Genomic DNA, 19,362 nt, shown 5'->3' on the forward strand with positions numbered 1-19,362 from the left:
TTATGTGAAGTCCAATAGCTCACTAAAGGAAACAGGCAGATAAATATATTTTAAGGTTTTAATTTATTTCCTAGATCTAAAAGAATAAGGTAAGGGCATAAAGAAGAGATGAATATCTTTGATGTTTTTGATTGAGAAGCTTAAAAAAAAGCACGACATCTAGAACTTCTTAATTTATAGGGTGTGTTGAATAATGCTGATAACTTGGTTTCCAGCATTTGAGTAAAATGTACAGTATGACTAATTTCGGTATTATGCTATGAGCTTCCTTAGATGCTTCAGAAAGTATGTGAACTTGTAAGAAAAAGGCTTTAAGATAAATCAGTATCTGTGGGACTCTTTGTAGATATAAATTTGGGTTATAACCATAAATAATATATTTCAGTAATGAAAAGACTTTATTACAAAAAATAAGCAAAAAGTGAAAGCAAAGATGTAGATTTAAAAAATGCTCGTTTAACAGAAATTAGCTGAACGTGTGTATGTGTCAGGCTCCTTACAGGGATGAAGAAGACACAATTTTTGTCTTAAAAAGAAAAGGGGAACAATCAAGCTAGTATGGAAAATAGACTTGAAAGGAAATAATCAGTTCCATGCTGACTCCTGGGAGCAGAAGGGAAAGCATGATCAACTTTGTTTGGATGAGTCAGAAAGAAATACATCCTAAAAGCAGCCTTGACTGTGGATTTTCTTGTAGCTCCTCCACCATCACTCCTGACAATGTGGTTTAATGTAATTCTTTTTTTAAAAATTTTATTGATGTCTAGTTGAGTTACAGTGTTGTGTTAATTTCTGCTGTACAGCAAAGTGACTCAATTTACATATATATACATTCTTTTTCATATTCTTTTCCATTATGGTTTATCACAGGATATTGAATATATCGATAGTTCCCTGTGCTCTACAGTAGCACCTTGTTGTTTATCCATTCTATATATAATAGTTTGCATCTGCTAATCCAAAACTCCCCATCCATCCCTCCCTCACTCCCCTCCCCCTTGGCAACCACAAGTCTGTTCTCTATGTTTGTGAGTCTGTTTCTGTTTTGTAAATAAGTTCATTTGTATCATTTTTTTTAGATTCCACATATAAGTGATATCATATGGTATTTTTCTTTCTCTGTCTGACTTACTTCACTCAATATGATAATCTCTAGGTCCATCCGTATTGCTGCAAATGGTATTATTTCATTTCTTTTTGTGGCTGAGTAGTACTCCACTGTATATATGTACCACATCTTCTTTATCCATTCATCTGTCGGTGGACACTTAGGTTGTTTCCATGTCTCGGCTATTGTAAGGAGTGCAGCAATGAACATTGACGTGCATCTATTTTTACAAATTAGAGTTTTATCTGGGAGTGGGATTGCTGGATCATATGGCAACTCTATTTTTAATACAGTTCTTAACCCAACCATAGATACTTAGTTTCTTACATTCGGGAGTGGACTTTTCCAGAGAGGTTTCTCCAGAGAATTGTATTTTGCTGTAATTTGGAGTAAATCTCACTCTTTGTAAAGGGAGAGAGTGCTCCCTTGACTCAGTGGCTGCTGCTTCCTACCGTCTCTAGGATTTCAGTCTATGTATGAGATGTTTCCTTCTCAGTCCTGACCTAAGGATTCACGTGGTAAATGATCTGAACAGGATTAGGTGAAAAATTCCCAAATTCATGTCATGATTTGTAGGCATGTTACCTGGTTTAAATGTCATTGTTCCTAAGCTGTTGGTAGTGAAACGTAACTAAATTTATTCTTTCATTATGATAAGAATCTACCTACCAAGGAAATATGAGTAGTATCTATAGCAGACATTATTATTGACTGCACTTCTTTTATTTAAGAAAGATAGAAAGAAAAAAGAAATGTAATTGGAAGTATTGGGCCCAGCCTCTAACCCTATCTGACATAGTGCACTCATTCAGCTCACATGCGGGCAGAGTGAAGGGAAATGTTTCCTGTGTTTTCACTGAGCTTTTTCCTTTTACTGCGCAGCTCTCTGTGTTAAGATAGTCGTCAATGGAACAGGCTGCAGTGATTTGCTTTTCAGCAAATGCTTTGTCATTGGAACTTGTGAATTAACAGTGCAAACACTGAAAAATGAAAAATTGATTTCCACATGTTCTTCTGTAGGTGTTTGTATGGAAACATACAAATATTATCAACTTCTATGGAAATAACACGCAAGTTTCCCAGTGACTGATTCTAAATGTAAGAGTAGTTTTACTCTGAGTCTCAGGTTGGGGTCTGTCTCTCTGTGGATCTACCTCTGACTCACCCACACTGTCCTTGTCCCCTTCGAGTTTTGAAAGCACCTAGCACTTGACATCAGCCAAACTACTCGTAGCAGGGTGACCACTTGCTATGTGCCAGTCATTATATTGATAGTATGAGTTCCCTGTTAATCTGATTTGGTGGCTAAGTTTTTTCTAATTAAGGAAATATATGCCTTAAAATGTTTTGTTCCAGCCTTTTCTTTATTTACAGAAAACTTTTCTACCTGGAGAACATAGTGTTTTATCAGGATCATCATTAACATTACCTGCATTTTGTGATTTTATTAGCATCCCAGTTCTGGAATAGGTTGTGAACAAGCCAGGTTCTGTGAATAATGTCAGTATTTAAGTTCTGCAAATGTGGTTAATGTTAGCTTTACTGCCTTACCATGAATCTTTGGAGAAGCCACTCAGCCTCTCAGGAGCTCAGGTTTACCTTCCATAAAATGGCTTTCCTTCGTCCTCCTTCTTGTAGGATCGAGAGGTAATAACTGTCAGAATCCTCCAAAGACTGCAAAACATTTTAGAGTTGTTAGTTATTCCAATTTCTAACAAAAGCAGAGTTTACAAGAGACTTCTGACTAATCTGGGTAGGTTTTCTCTGTTATCACATTGGGTTTGTCAGTAGCTAACCACCCCCACCCGCCACTAGCAGTGATTGAAAACACCTGGGAAGATTATGCGTCAGATTAACCTGCTTTAGGGTCAAAGGATTTGTTTCTAATATTAAAAATCTCTGGAGAAGAGGTTCCAAAATGTTGTCCAATAATTGTACTGTTTAACAACGTAACTATTTAACAAGCATCAGGAATGGAAAGGAGCCTTGCACTATATACGGACCTACACAAAGAACAACTACATCACTACAGATTATAACAGAACTTTGCATGCTGGTGAGCTAACCCAGATGGCAAGTTAATTACAAGTGCCATGTGCTTATCTAACTATAGGACTGAAGGAAACTTCACTTTTCAGTCATCCCCAAATTTTCTTCAGGATAAAGTCCAAGCTCTAAGAGCCACTGGCCACTTCTTATATCTCCATGTGTATGTTGATTTTCATTTAAAGATGACAGGTTGAGCACAGAAGTTTTTCCTTTTCATTTCAAGCATTTAGAAATGAGAGAAGATATATAGTAAAACCATAGCTGCAGTCAAAAACCAGAAAGGGAGTTCTTCCTATACCTAGAATAGAAAAGTATTCTTAGAAGAAGGACCAGGTAAAAACCTACAGCAGCAAGTAAGGCCAAATCCCTGCTGCCCTAAAGGAACAGAGGCTGAAGTCAGGCCCAACGGGAGGGGATAGGATACTGGTGTCTGTGGAGGCCAGAGGCTGGACAAATGCCCCCTGCCTTAAAATGGCATTTGTGTTCAAAGGTTCTTGAATCTCTGAAAGGGCTCCAGCCCAAATGGCCACACAGGCCTGGTGAGAGCCATTACCCGGATGGACCCTCTGACTGCCAGGGACATTCTTGTGACCACACCACCAGGAGTCTCTCATGACCCAGGACACTTGCAGGAGAGAACCTCACAACCAAGATCAAAGGACCCACAGAAACCATCCCCTAAAAGCAGCACACCAGCTTAACACATATAAGAACTTAACTCCAAAGAAATATAAATCAGCTAGGGAAAACAGAAAATGACACTTTAGGGTTTTTTTTTTTTTAATGATCGATGTGATAAAAGAGCTTGCAACTGTAAGAGTCGATGATCTTGAGAAAGAGCTAATTAGGAGTATTAGAAATTAAAATATAATTATTTAAAAATGTAAAACTCAGTAGTGAAATGAAAGAGTTAGACACACGAGAGAAAAAATAAAGTGGAAAATGGAGCTGAAGAAATCATGCACATAGATAAAGTGGAAGATGGAGGTGAAGAAATCATGCAAGTAGATAAAGTGGAAGACGGAGCTGAAGAAATCATGCTGATTCATAAAGTGGAAGATGGAGCTGAAGAAATCATGCTAATTCATAAAGTGGAAGATGGAGCTGAAGAAGTCATGCAAATGCTCCCAAAGACATAAAAATGCCAAAGACGTGAAAGAAAAATCTAGGAGTGTGGAGGCTGGACCTAAAAGCTCCTGTGCAGGTCCAGTGGGGTCTGGAAGGATGGAGCAGTAATGTTGACTGAGACAGTTACCGGTAATATTCCTGATCCAGAGAAAGTAGTTCTTAGACTGAAAATAGTACTGACTGGGAAGCAGGGTGTTTAAAGAAGATCCACAAGCAGACATTTTCTAATGGAATTTCAGAATATCAGATATAATGAGAGAATCTACCTTCATCTCGAGACATTTTCAACTCACACTTTCTTCTGCACCAATGTTGACATGCTCACAATTTCCTGAAAATACTGCATTCACCAATGCCTTCATGCCCTTGCAATCCTCCTAGCTTGAATGTTCTTTTATCTCTTTTATCTTGGCTAGGGGGTTCTTTTCTCAGAGAATTCTTTCTGGAATTCCCCCTACTTTTTATTCTGCAGTCTCCTTAAATATTAGCACGCCAGGTCCTGATGCCCTCAGCCCTGTCACTGCTGCAGTGTGGTCATTCTTCCAGCCTTGGTTCCATTGCTCTGTGAGATCCTTAAGGTCAGCTGTAAGGTCTTTCATTTGTGATTCTTCAGGGCTCAGCGTGACTCCTGAACATGGCAGTCACTCGTGCTTGTCACCACCTCAAAGGGCTTTTGGAATGCATCAGGCTGTAAGTCAGTACCTCAGAGAGCACTTGACCATGTGAGCAAGCCGTCAAGGTCCAGAGAGGCCAGCGGTGATGGTTTTGAGGGGGCAGAGCTGATAGTGACACGGTCCAGTGTCCTGGCGTGGGCGGAGCACTGTGTATAGTGTATATCAGAATGCCGCCGTCACAAGCTGTCCCTGTGTAAGTCGTGTAAGATTTTAAAGTATGTTTTAAAGACAGAGCAAGTAATAGTTTTTAAAAAATAAAACACATTTTTGGACTTCCCTGGTGCCACAGCGGTTAAGAAGCCACACTTCCAATGCAGGGGGCATGGATTCGATCCCTGGTCGGGGACGTCCTGAATGCCACGTGGCGCAGCCAAAAAAAAAAACAAAAATATTTTTTTTGGATGAATTCCTAGTCATTTGTGAAAAGAAAATTTTTTATAAAGTGAATAAATTGGCTTTTCATAGTTTACCCAAAGTTTGTTGAAATGGCAGTCTTTCATTCTTTTCTTATTAGACATGTGGATAACCAAAATGTGGAGCTAGAATCATCCCTGAATAATGGTGTTTACTTAGATAAAATTTAAGTGTTGTGGTTTTTTTTGCGGTACGCGGGCCTCTCACTGTTGTGGCCTCTCCCGTTGCGGAGCACAGGCTCCAGACACGCAGGCTTAGCGGCCATGGCTCATGGGCCCAGCCGCTCCACGGCATGTGGCATCTTCCCGGACCAGGGCACGAACCCGTGTCCCCTGCATCGGCAGGCGGACTCTCAACCACTGCACCACCAGGGAACCCCAAAATTTAAGTTTTAATGTGATTATTTTCTGACCATATACTTGAGTGTCTCTGAAATTTTTATTCTTTGTTCTTTTTAAATTTTATTTATTGTATTTTAATTGAAATATATTTGACATATAACATTGTGTAAGTTTAAGGTGTACAACATGTTGATTTGATTTATATATTACAATATGATTGCCTTTGTAGGGTTAGCTAACACCCTCTATAAGGTCACATAATTATCTTTTTTTTCAGTAGGAATAATTAAGATCTAGTCTCCTAACAAGTTTGATGTTTATAATATAGTATTGTTGTCTGTAATCACTGTACTGTGCACTTACTTAACGACTAGTTGCAAGTATACTTCTTAATTACTAGATCACTGTATAACTTTTATTAGACCGTTGTCTAGTAATCTTTAAAGTTTTCATTTATTGTCTGTCTTTCATACTGAAATGCATTGTGTTTGAAGTGGTGTGTCTTTTTTCGGGGCTGCTTCAATTGCAGATAGGAAGGTCCTAGAGGGAAGAACTTGGTTTGGTTTTAACATGTTTTGATCAGCCCCTGGGGGAGCTCCACATATAATCAGGTCTAACAAGAAGGCCACCTTGAACCTTATGATTCTGTAAATTTCAAAAGACTTTTACACACAATAATCCTATTTGATATGTAAGAAATCAGTCAGTGTGCAATGTTTCTGAGAATTTCAGTAATCTGTCACATCCAGGGAGGCCAAAAGAAAGAAACCATAGGAGATGTAATAAAATCTACACACTAGAATCCTAGAAGCAGCTTTGGAGATTTCATTCAGAGATTCTATATTCTTATTTCATTATGTACTATAACAAAAATTCTTTTTGTTTTCCCAACCTGCCACAGATTTTGAAACAGAAAGTTGAAAGAGGCAAAGGGTACTGTTGAGGGCAAGCATCGTGACAGCCCAAGAAGTGAAGGTGGCTCAACAGCCAGAAATTGAGGAGAGAAACAGACATAACAACCAAACATCAAAATGTAAAAACATACTGATCTGAAACCACCTCACGTAGGATGCACACAGACCCCCACACCTTAATTAGCACTGAGGATACCCCACACAGCAGCCCAACACAGAACGGAAGAAACAAGGACCTGAATCTTTAGGAAAAGTACCACAACAGCTGGTGTCTTTTATTTAAGAGGGCGGGATCATAAATAAATATTCTAGGTAAATGATGTACATCAGAAATGGTTAAGGTAAAGAGTTATAAAGGAAGTGAAGGTGGTTTGGTGTCCTGTTCTGTGGGTTTAATCTGCTTGGTCTCACAGGTCAGGTGCCCAGGCAGCCCTTTGTCTTTTCAAAGTAGATGAATGGATTTTTGTGCCACTGGAGAGAATGTTTTCTGAGGCAGATCTAAAACTCCAGACACTTCAACCTCAGGAAACAGGATAAAAGCTGCCAGGTTCCTAAAGTCTCCCCACTGGGGCCCTTAGCTAAACATTGCCTCTTGGGATGGATGTTCAAGTCTTATCCCAGGTGCTTACTCCCAAGCATGGTGATCCAAGTAAGGGAGGGCAAAATCTGGTAGTTTGCACACAGAATTTGGGGCGTGATTCTATCTGAAGAACTAATCCCCAAGCTAAAGGCAGCCAGGGACAAGTGAGGCACATGGAGAATAAATACCTAAGGAATGTGTTAGTTGTCTTTGAATTTTCAGCATCCAACATGTTATCTGCAGTTGGCGTTATAAATGCTTAATGAATGACTGGTTACATAAAAAGTTGAGATCCTTTCCTTTGTTGACTATTCCCACCTTATTGCTCATCAGTCCGTTTTGAAACAACTATTTACCTTCATATCTAAGAAATATGATCATTCATGTTTTGCAGGCAGAGGGGGCGTAATGATGCCATTTTACTGAACCGTGATTCCCCTTACCATAGTTTTTGATAGCTAAAAACAGAAAGCATGCTTTTGTTCAGCACTTACTTAAAGAAATTATGTTTTACCGTATATACTATTTCTGAATGGCAATCAGAATGTTTTATAGTCCTCTTTTTTTTTTTTTACCAAAAAATAAAATTTTTGACCATTTGCCTCATTCTTTTCTAGCGGAAGATAACAGTCTGTCTCAAAAGAAGAAGGTGACTGTGGAAGATCTCTTCAGTGGAGATTTCAAAATTCATGATCCCGAGGCTAAGTGGATAAGTGGTGAGTCCTGAGTCCTGAGTGCCTGTGAGAAAGCACTTTCCCACTCCCTGCCACTTTTTGAGAGTTTGGGTTTCGTAGTTTGCCTTTCACCTTCTCTCTCTGGCTGAGGAAGTGGATCCTCAGAGCTCTTGCTGTGATGACCATCTTATTATCAGTCTAAGAAGATGTGTATCTGGTAAAATCAGGCTGCGCCTTCATGAGAAATGGGTCCTCCATGTCGCCTCCCTGAATCATAATTTCTCAGACGGAGATGTGAGGTGTTGCTAAGCAACAAGACAGGGAGAGACACAGCTGAGCCTTCCTCCTTTCTCCATGTTCTTTATTCCCTTTTGTACTCCTCTTGCTTTCACTCCAACTAGATAAGGGCCAAAAGGAACTAAAAGGTTTCTTCTAGAATGCTGTCTAATGAAGGAAACAGCAGAGCCTCGTGCATAGATGCAGATAAATTAATTTTCCTCTTGAACTTTAATCTGGATGAAATCTTCTTTGGGCTGATTTTTTTAAACAATAAAGCAAAATAGAACTGGTGGCAAAAGGCAGTATGTTTATAATGCATGTTTTCGTTCAAAACAGTCTATTTCCTGTAGTTGGGTCTGAAACAATTTTTAGAGTGCAGTCCTGGGAGGAAAGATGTAAATGACTGCTCCCCATCTTCTGCAGGCTTTGCTGCATCCCTCTCGTGTAGTCTGGTCCTAGAACCTCTGCTGCTATCTCCATGGATATTGTTTGCATTTAGTCTTAGCCTCAGTGGGATGCACTTGAAAATTAATCCTCAGGTCAAAGGACCTTTGTAGTGGAATGCTAGAGGTCTAGTTCACATCCTGGCTTCTATAGTAAATGAGGCCCAGAGAGGTTAAGTGAATTTTCTGAGGTCACAGAGCTAGTTAGTGACACAGCTGTGGCTGGAAGCCTGTCTCCTCACTTCCCCTTTTGTGCTCTTTCCACTACTGTTTTGTTGAGTGACACCATGTGACTACGTTTTCTTGCTGTCAGACGCCTCTGAAATGTTTCTTATGCTTCACAAACTCTTGAAAATCAACCAGCATTGACTTTTTGCCTTTAGTCTCCCACTAGGGCAATAGCTTCTCCTTTGTCCTCCACTATGGCTTAGGTATTAATTTCTGATCCTTAGATTCACTTATTTAAAAATTAAAGAAGTAGCTGAATCTCAGAGGGAATATATTTGACAAGACGGAGCTGGGGAGAAATGAGAGCAGCGTATTGTGAATGTCAGTGGGGGGCACATGGAAATCCAAAACATAGATAGAGCCAAGGCCTTTGTTATTTGACTGAGGAAGTAATTTTACCTTTGGTTTTGAGAGGGACTTAGCCTCTGCTTCCTGTTTAATTCCCCCATTGTGGAGGGAGGAGGTAAGCATGGAGCGTGTGCTCTGGGCCTGATCCTGGGAATAAAAGATGATTACTGTCTTCTTAAGGAGCACAGAGTCATCTGGAGACAAAACAGGGAGTGACCAAAGGCAGTCGGGAAACAAGGCACAGGAAGGATGTGATTTCCTCATTCTTCCTGAGAAGGAGTTTCAAAGATGGTGCATAAACTTGGTCTCAAAGGTATAGGGTCAGAGCAGGTCAGAGGGGGCCCTGCAAAGACTCCATGAGGTGCTAAAATAATATAGGGAAATCTTTATATTAGGGTGCCCATGGTCTCAGACTTGGCCTAAACCAGCTTTCCCTGTGCAAAAAATTTAAAAAGTGTAAGCAGAGATCTGGAGGCCCAGGGGCACCTAAGTTTCTGCAGGAACCCGTGTTGGTTACTGTTGAAAGGTGTTTGTATCTCATGAGCTAATTTATGCTGCAGATGCATAGCGCTGGTTCTGAGATGTGCTGGCTTTCTGGCCAGAGGAAGCCAGCCAAGATTTTGTTATATCCACAGAGTTGGGTGTTAATACAAGCAGTTGAGAAGTGGCCTTGTGCCCAGCAGAAAATGCCCAGCCTCTCTGTTTTAGCAGGTTAAGTCTACTCATAAGACCACCTGTGTTTCAAATAAACATGACTTTGGTGTCCAGGAGCTTTCTTAAGTGGATTGTTCCTTTGTAAATGTAAGCACAGTGTGAAGTTTTATTGCAAATTAACCAGGTGGTCAGGTCGCCCCAGAGACCAGGCACTGTCAAGAGTGTGAGGGGCCATAACTGTTTTCCCCCTACCCTTTTAGCTGCCCCCCTCCAACTTTTCTTTCACTTATTCCTCTTCCTGATCAGTCCCTTTCTTCCTGCTCCCTGAAGATGTAATAGCTTAAAGTGGATGAAATAACTGTGGTGGTTAACTGTGCCTTCATAATGGATTTTTACAAATACCACAAAGAATTCATTCATTTTTTACATTACAAGTCTAAATGTGAAGATCCACAGAAAGACTACTATACATTCATAGGATTATCAAATGTTGTGGAGCTGCGATGAGCTTTAGAAATTATCAGAACATTAATTCATTCCATTAGTGATTATTGAGTATCTACAATGTAGCAGGCAAATTGCCCACGGACCCCCAAAATGCAAGCATTTTTTTTGCCTCTGGAACAGTTTCACTGTGGTAGACTTGGAGTCACCACCCACCACCACCACCACCAACTACCACCATCATCACTACGGCAACCTCATTCTTCTCCTCTTCTTCCTCCTTGCTCCTCTGTCTGTGCCTCCTCCCCTTCTTCCTTACTGTCACTATCACCACCACCACCATCATCATCACTGTCACCACCACCATCATCATCATCACCATCACTATCATCACATCATCATCACCATCACCACCATCATCATCACATCATCATCACCATCACCATCACCATCACCATCACCATCAACCACTGAGGGTTTCCCATATCTTAAGCTCTCTACTAAGTGCTTTGCACACATTAAGTCATTTAATTCTCACAACTACCATTATTCACACTTTATGGATGAGGAAACTGAGCCAAGGGTGTTTAAATGACTTGATCAACATCATACAGTTAATAAGTAGCAATATTCAGACTTGAACCTATGTCTCTCTGGTTTCTGTAAACTGCTACATTGTATAGAATCGAAGCCCCCTGTCTCTAGCCAATTTCTCTCTCAACCTCACTGGTTACATTGTGTGTTTTAAGCAAGGCTGTAGGTTGTATTTCAGAATTGTTGCCCTTCCTTAAATTTTCTATTCTAGTATCCCTTATTCTCATGGTGCCTATGTTGAACTAACAAAATACCCAAGTGATCAAGAAAAATGGGGTAATTCCCCACAGAGAAAGAGACTTGGCTTTTTTAGTGCACATTAACCACTAAAGTTAACAAATGTATCTTGGGTTTAATATTGGAGTTAATAGTCTATAACTAATATGCTTTATTTATCAGGAGAAAATGGATTGGGTTGGAGTTAAATTTCTCCTCACCCATTTTTATACTAGAGACAATTTTTTGATCTACCTTTTCTGAAAATGATTGGTGTAACAGTCTTCAAATTCTCTAACGTCCAAAAGCTCTTGTAGACTTCCCTCACATATTTGTTGCAACCCCTGGGTCAAGTCAGATGAGGTGTGTAGAGCAGTAGAACTGACAACATCTGAACTCACTCAGAGCTCACTCTGAACTCCCTCCTACAAAGGAAGAGGCATACACTTCCTGAAATTGCCCAGGGTGTAGTCTCACTGCATATTTGCTTAGTTGAGTAAATTCTTCTCTTTTATAAGTGACCACATTGGACTTCTCAACCTTTTGGATCCTTTAATGTGCTGTGCTGGGATTCTGTGATATGACGTAGCCACTGTGATGAGGTCTTCTGGTTACTTCAGACACTTAAGTCCATTTATGTCCATGGACCAGTCTTCCTGGGCTGTCTTGTTCCCTCTTTGCAACTCCTAGATGATGGATCATTTCAAACCTTCTCCTCTCTCCTTAATTTTCTGCAACCTTCTTCCCATCCTAATTCTCATTTAAAACTACCAGAAGAAAGCTTAAGAATACTCTCAGGGGCTTCCTTGGTGGCGCAGTGGTTGAGAGTCCGCCTGCCGATGCAGGGGACGCAGGTTCGTGCCCCGGTCTGGGAAGATCCCACATGCCGCAGAGTGGCTGGGCCCGTGAGCCATGGCCGCTGAGCCTGCGCGTCCGGAGCCTGTGCTCCGCAACGGGAGAGGCCACGACAGTGAGACGCCCGTGTGCTGCAAAAAAAAAAAAAAAAAAAAAAGAATACTCTCACCATCACATCTCCTTACCCAGCACCATCTGCACCTGCCATGCGCTCTGCCCCTCCCCCAGCCTGTAACCCCAGATGACCTGTCTGCACTCCATCTACAAAAATCAGAGGTGCACTTGCTTCACTTACTTGAGGAATAATTATAGCAAATGCCTCCTTTCTTCTCTAAATGTTCATTTTTTAATCTCTGTGTCAGATTCTTCCCATCATCAGGCAGATATGCTCTGATTTGTCTCACTGAAACACACACACAAAGCTTAGCGTGACTCCACCTTCCCCCCCGAGCACTGCCCAATTTCTTGTTCTCCTCTGCAGCTTGAAACAGTTGTCTCTCTGTGACATCTCAGATTACTCTTCTCCAGTTCTTGCTAAGCCCACTCTAGCTAGGCTTTCACCCCCAGCCCTCCCTGACTCTCCTCTTGTCAAGGTCACTAGTAACCTCCAGGTTGCTCAATTCCGTGGTCACGTCTCAGACCTCATCTTAATTTAATCAGCAGCAGCATTTGACACAATTGATGACTCCCTCTACCTGCACCAGCTTCCTCACTTGACCTACAGGTCATCACATTCTCTTGGTTTTATTTCTGCCTCATGGGCAGCTCCTTCTCAGACTCCGGTGCTGGTTCTCGCTCTTCTCTCCGACTTTTGATGTTGGTGGGCCCGGGACTCAGTCTTCATCCTCCCCTTTTGGTTTCTACACTCATTCCCTCTGTGCTTTCATCTAGTCTCACGGCTTAAAATATTCACCTACCAATGACTCCTAACTTATTCTCCAGATCAGACCTCTCCCCTGAAGTTCTCAGATGTCTCGTAGACATCACAGCCCTAACTTTAGTGTCGCCAAATCTGAGTTCTTGATCTACCTCCCCACCCAAAACAAACAAACAAACAAAAAACAAACCCACCTGCTCTATGCACAGCCTCTTCCAATTCAGCTGAGGAGAAATTTGTTCTTCTGGCAGAACAGGCTGAAAGACTTGGAGTCATCGTTTACTTTGCTCTTTTTCTTGTACTTCATATCTAATCCACCAGGAACTTCTGCCAGCTCCGCCTTCAGAATACTCAGAGCCCATCTTAGATTCAGTCAGACTCTCCTGACTGCCATTGGCCTATTTGTCAGCTGGTTCGTCTGAAGGATACAGGACTGGAGACAGGCATGGCATGGCAGCAGACAGAACCAGGAGCCATGCTCCTCAGTGGACCCTCGGGTAATGGCTCTGGTGCCAGCAGAAGGGGTCACTCACATGGGTGGAGTTTTTATGTTTCCACCTTTAGATGTCTGAAATCCCCAGGCTTCATTCAGTCGCATGACTCTAGTTACTACCTACATGCCACTGAGTTTCAGTTCTGCAGCTCCAGCTCAAACGCTCTTCTGAGTGTGTTGTGTGTGTGTGTCTCACTGACTGACTTACATGTCCACCAGGATGTCTTGTGGACACTTCGAGTTCCTGTGTCCAGGACTCATCTCCCCGCCTCCGATCTCCTGTCATAGAACTTTCCCTGGCTTTCCACTGCTCTCAGGAGAGGCGTGCAGCCCCAGCCCTGGGCACCCTCTGTTTCTCAGACTCTCTGAGATCAGTCCCCTTACTTTTCCTGCCTTGTCCCTCGTGTGTCCCCAGTTTTCTCTTGCTCTGGACCGACTTGAGCTTCTTTGATGGCTTCTGAAGTCCGTCTCCTTTTCCCTCAGGGTGGTTCTCACAGGCTGTGCTTTCTGCCCAGGACACCCCTCCTCTCTACTCCACCCTCATCCCTCCTCAGCACCACCCCTACAGTTTGTCGTTTTCCTTTGGTCTCTCCCTAATTCTCACTCCCACCGCCGGCTTTTCTCTGCTGCCCAGCTCTTCTAGATTCAGGCTCTGATGCATCCTGGACTTTACCTTTTGTCACACACATTAAATATAATTATTTACTCAATGCCTGTCTTTCCTTCCATGTAAACGCCACAAGAATAGGATTTGCCTCTGTTGTTCGCAGCACCTAGCAAAGTACCCGGTCTGTGGCCATCTGCTGGCGCTTCTTGAACATTTTCTCATTTGCTACTTAACCTAGTTTTGGAGGCTTCCCTGGCAGTCCAGCGGTTAGGACTCCATGCTTTCACTGCCAAAGGTCCGGGTTCAATCCCTGGTCGGGGAACTCAGATCCCACAAGCCACATGGCGTACCCCTCTCCCGCCTGCAGGAAAAAAACCAATCCACTTTTAAAGATAAGGAAACTTATGGACATGCTATTTTACACAGAATGGTTGGAAATCCTTTCTGATGAAGTTGATTTAAGCAGAGACCTGATGTGAGAATCGTGCAGATAAGCTCTCTGGGAGAGGGCGTTCCAGGCTGCATGGAACAGCAGCCACAGAGGCCCTGGGGCAGGAGGCCACGTGGACTATCCGTGAACAATGTCCAGCTAGAGAGAAGAGCCATCGATGAGCCCAGAGGGGAAAGTGGGACCAGGTTAGGCAGGTTCTTGGGAGAGGAGGGTAGCCAGTGAGAAAGGGATAGAATTCAGAGAAGTAGGGGTTGAGTTGGAACTGAGGGTTTTAGAATAGTGGAATGGCACAGTGAGAGCTTAGGCTTAACTGTCATATCAAATATGTTTCTTATATCTGAATTATGTATTTACTGTAGTAAATTAGAAAAGAGATGAAGGCTATTTTAAAGGATGAAAATAAATCCCCTGTAATTCCATCAACTAGAAATCACCACCATTACATTTTCATATTTATCCTTTTAGGTAACATCATATGTGGGACAATGCTAACTATATTTATTACATGGGGAAAGGTTTATAACACATATATCATAAACATATTTCCTTGATCATTTTAATGTCTTCAGAGGCTCTCAGTACGTAAACGTGCCTTAATTTGGTCAGTCTTCAGAGACTGAAAGTTTTGGCTGTGAGTGGAAGCAAAGTGACAGGTGTGAAAAGGCACCGTGAACAAGGGTAAATGAACAGGATGTGCTGATGTGCTGGCGGCGTAGAAGGGGAGGGGCTGGGAAGACGGGCAGCTGCCGCGGAGATGGTAGCCGGGTGAGCCAGGACCCCCGCTGCAGTGCTGCGAGTCAGCTTCTGTGATTAGATGCAGAGTTCAGAGCAGAGGTCGATGAAAGGTCACCAGTGGAACATCCTTTAAGTATTGAGAACTGGGCGGGACGCTCGGCCAGGGGTGGGAGCCACTTGGAGACGTGGAAAGCCTGCATCGCTGAGGAGCTGCTGACACTTGGGGGAGGGGCAGTGGGTTGAGGAGGTGGCCTCAGAGAAGACCTGCGAGAGGGCGACGCAGGAGAGCTAGTGCTCGGCTGACTTTGTGATGGCCGGCGGAGGACACGGCAATGGGAAGTGGCCCCTCGGCGGCTGCAAACCCCTACCTGCGCCAGGAGCATGTTTTCTGCAAGTCTCTTGTACAGTCTAACCCACGTTTGGGTTTTGTTTCCCCTAATCAGACTAGTTTATACGGCAACTGCCCTCTTACTAACCCTGTTTCAGACTATAATGGGGGGAAGGCGAATTCCAGAAAGCGGGCGTGATATTTGTGTATAAACGGCCTTTCGCTTTCCCTTCATCACACTTGCCAACAACAGAAAAATGGTCTCTTCTGTATCTATGGCATCAGTCACTCTGCACAGGTGGTCTGATGCCGTAGCACCCGGGGAGACTCCGGGGCAACACACGTTCTCAAGAAGTGTATTTGCTTTTGCAGGTTCTCTCTTGGGAAGTCAGCCTGGACTGAAATTTGGCAACGGGTTGATGAGCCCCATGCCCTGTGCTCTGGGCAAGGCGAGACCACCTGCCCCCTTCCGGGACCCGCTTTCCCCTGCCCAGTATCTTCAGTATGCAGGCAGACCCGGGGCTGGTTAGCAGAATCTTCTCCCAGGGCTGGATTAGCTTGTCTGCAAGCTCCAGGCAAGGCCTGGCCTCCCAGCCTGCTCTCTCCTCAACTTCACTGGCACATGGTGAAAGCCCACAGTGGCCTCCGGCTCCTACATCTCTCGACTCTGTCTGCTGATGCTCACGTCCATTAATCCAGGCACTTGTGAGCAAAGAGCCCTTTCTGTCTCTCGGACGCTGTGTGAGAGAGACTGTAAAATTGGAGAAAATTGCTTCCTTTGAATGTAGGAAAATAACAGCTGTCTGGTTGATCCTGGAAAAGTATATGTTTTAGAAGATAAAATTGGAGATAGTGCACAGGGCTCAAAGCAGCTTGATTTCCATATTTGCTTTCTCTTCTTCTCTGTTGTTATTCTGATAAACCAGATAGATTTTTTTTTTTCCCTAAAGCTCAGGGGGTTAGATGGAGGTGGAATTCGAGTTTTAAATGGTTTGGGTATTTCTGCTGTTTTTAAAGACCACAATTTTTCAATGAAAACCATTAAGTCTTAGAATTGCAGAGAGTCAAAAAGTTCCCTGGGGATTATTCGGCACCGCCTGTACCAACCGGTCAGCAGTCCCTGAAAAGGAATGCCCAGAAAGGACAGGTTTCAAAGAGTGAAAATGTTCTTCCGTGGCTCAGTGTGTGGAAGGAGATAATAATAGTAATCGTTTGAAGTCATTACATAAAATGCACATCGAAGAGCATCACCGTGTCTTATTAAAGCCCCTGAGAAACAGATGAAATGTAATTAGAGTACATGTTTGGGTCAAGCACCAGTTTATTGAATACTTCCTCTCGCTTTTGTTGTAGTTTTCGAGGTTTCCCCGTTTCCTCAGGAGGAGAGAAACCCAGTCGTCTGGCGTGAGGCCAGTTACACCTCGGACTGTCTTAGTGCAGTAAAGCCCACCCCCACCACGGCTCCCGTATCCGCAGACCAAGACCGTTCCCCAGCTGCCTCTCTGCGTCCTTCTGCCTTCTTCCTCGTGCATCTCCCATATTTCCAGTATCTGAGCTAAAACGATTATCTGCTAACTGTCCTGCAAGGTTTTCTATTGGAGTTACCGGCAGGAAACAATCAAAAGAGGGTAGCGTTTAGTGCCCGGGGCAGTAGAAGCAATAATAGCAGTGTCACAAATGAGAACAGTAGCTACGTTCAGTAACTTAGTGCCTTTATCTGTTCTCTGTGTGTGTGTGTATGTGTGAGAGTGCTTGCTTTGTTTTTTTGCGGTACGCGGGCCTCTCACTGTTGTGGCCTCTCCCGTTGCGGAGCGCAGGCTCAGCGGCCATGGCTCACGGGCCCAGCCGCTCCGTGGCATGTGGGATCTTCCCGGACCGGGGCACAAACCCACGTCTCCTGCATCGGCAGGCGGACTCCCAACCACTGCGCCACCAGGGAAGCCCTGAGAGAGTGCTTTTATTCAACAATTCTGTGCTTCAGAAACTCTCATTTGCTCTTTATGGCTTGATCCAAAATAAATTCTCTCTGGCTTTTCCCAAGGAGAAGTAGTTGCTCGCTCCGCCAGGTTGTGGTAGAACTCTGTAAAACTTCCATCAGAGCAACACCTGGATCATCGTCTTAGGGTCCCCAGCCTTGGGGACGCAGCCCACTCTGCAAGGCTGGACCTGCTTCACCAGCAGCTAAAGGAGCGTCTGGGGCAGAGGCGGGGCCAGCCTGGTTCTTCCCTTTCTGAGGGGCATGGACACTATGTGAACATCACACTCATCGTTTTTGGTCCTCTGTCTGAGGGGGGCCCTTTAGTCTCTTAAATGACTGCAGGACCCAGGCCCTGCTGCTTGTAGTAATTCCTGGTTTGAGGAGTTGCATCTCTGCAGGCTGAGCTGGGCCAACACTCTCCCAGCAAAGAGAGGCGTGTTCTGAATCTTTTCATCACTTCACAGCTGGCAAGTGCCGCTTCTGTGGGAATTTAGATACAACCTCTCTGTCTTTGTTGAATTGAATGCAGACCCTTGGCAGGAGCGAAGAATGAAATCCCATTTCAACTTTGTTTGCATTTCAAAGGGACAGGCTTTTTTTTTTGGATCTAGGCAAACACACACACACACTCACACATGCACCCATATATTTTTTTTCTGGAGAAAAGAGATCTCAAGTGAGATTGACATGTTGTGTTTCATCCTCAGTTAGGTGGAGAGACAGTTTTCAGAATGTTCTGTGGCTGTTCCAGGGCTTCAAGGCTGGTCAGGGCTTTTCCTGAGCATCTGGCCCCGCATCACGCAGGGTGTGCCCTGAGGTACCACATGCCACTGCAGGAGATCCGCCTTCAAGACTAGATCAGAGTGCAGGGCAGGTTGTCCTCCCAACAGTGGAATGTCAAGGGTACTTTCACCCCCCGCAGCGCACAGCCCAGGGCTCACAAGTTTTGTTGTATTTTACTTTCATCCAGATTAAGGGAGCCTGTGAAGTTACATAAGTCCTAATTTTTCTGCAGCTGTTGAGCCCAGGGGTGAGATTCCTTTGTGTCTAGAATGCTCTTTTAAAAGCAAATCGGGAAGTTCTATTAATTAGAGACTCTGCATCCTTGAATGCAGTGACCCTCACACAAGCACTGACATTTTCATTTATTGTTTCAATTAAATTATCCCACCAAGTCCTTAACCACATCAGCCTACCAGAGGCTAATTAATTATCATTGACACCTTTTCAAACATTGATCACCTTCTTAATTAATAAAAAATGCATCACTTGATCTCTTCCATAAATGAGTGTAATCCCTGATGACCCATCAATCCTGTGCCCATGGCATATCTAATTCTGTGTTCAGGTGTTTGTTTACATCTCTGCCTTGCCCTTGACAGCAAGCTTCTTAAGGCCATAAGCATTTGTTATGACTGTCCTCTTTCCCTCATAGGGCAGAGTGTCTGGCATGTGATAAAGTTTCTGTAAATATTACTTGGCTGAATGAATGGCTCGGGGTCGGGCAGATCGGGTATTCATGGACAAGGACTCCGGGTAAATGACTTTCTGGTTGGCTGAAGGACAGCCAGGTTCTTTATTTGTGGTGACTCCTGGCACTGTAAGAAATCACACATCTGTGGGTAATGATAAAGATGGATCCAGTTCTATTTTCCTGCTTTAGTGGGGAGACTCTCATGGATGGTAGAGACAGCTCCTGATACCAGAGGTGTTCACCCCTCATAACTTTTGTCCTTACTGTTTATTGATTATATTCAAAATGTGCCGGAAGCTGTGCTAAGCCCTTTCCATGCACTGTTTGAACCCAGGTCCTACAGAAAGTGGTGGCCTCTTCTTTTCTTTTATAAATTTTTTTATTTTTTAAAATTTTTATTGGAATATAGTTGATTTACGATGTTGTGTTAGTTTCAGGTCTACAGCAAAGTGAATCAGTTATACATATACATATAT

The 19,362-nt window shown here is 43.3% G+C and overlaps 1 protein-coding gene across 5 annotated transcripts in view; it reads left to right on the forward strand.

Moving 5' to 3' along the window:
- DPP6 (dipeptidyl peptidase like 6) overlaps positions 1–19,362 on the forward strand; it is a gene marked incomplete at both ends in the record, with an annotated part of 1,078,039 nt that overhangs the window by 679,930 nt on the left and 378,747 nt on the right. For all 5 annotated transcript variants that reach the window (XM_082632824.1, XM_082632826.1, XM_082632823.1 and 2 more), the window contains one exon: positions 7,826–7,924. In XM_082632824.1, coding sequence (XP_082488950.1) covers positions 7,826–7,924 — 99 coding nt within the window. The remainder of the gene's footprint in view (positions 1–7,825; positions 7,925–19,362) is intronic.

The sequence above is a fragment of the Mesoplodon mirus genome (genome assembly GCF_964341445.2).
Source record: "Mesoplodon mirus genome assembly, chromosome: 9".
Taxonomy (NCBI): domain Eukaryota; kingdom Metazoa; phylum Chordata; class Mammalia; order Artiodactyla; family Ziphiidae; genus Mesoplodon; species Mesoplodon mirus.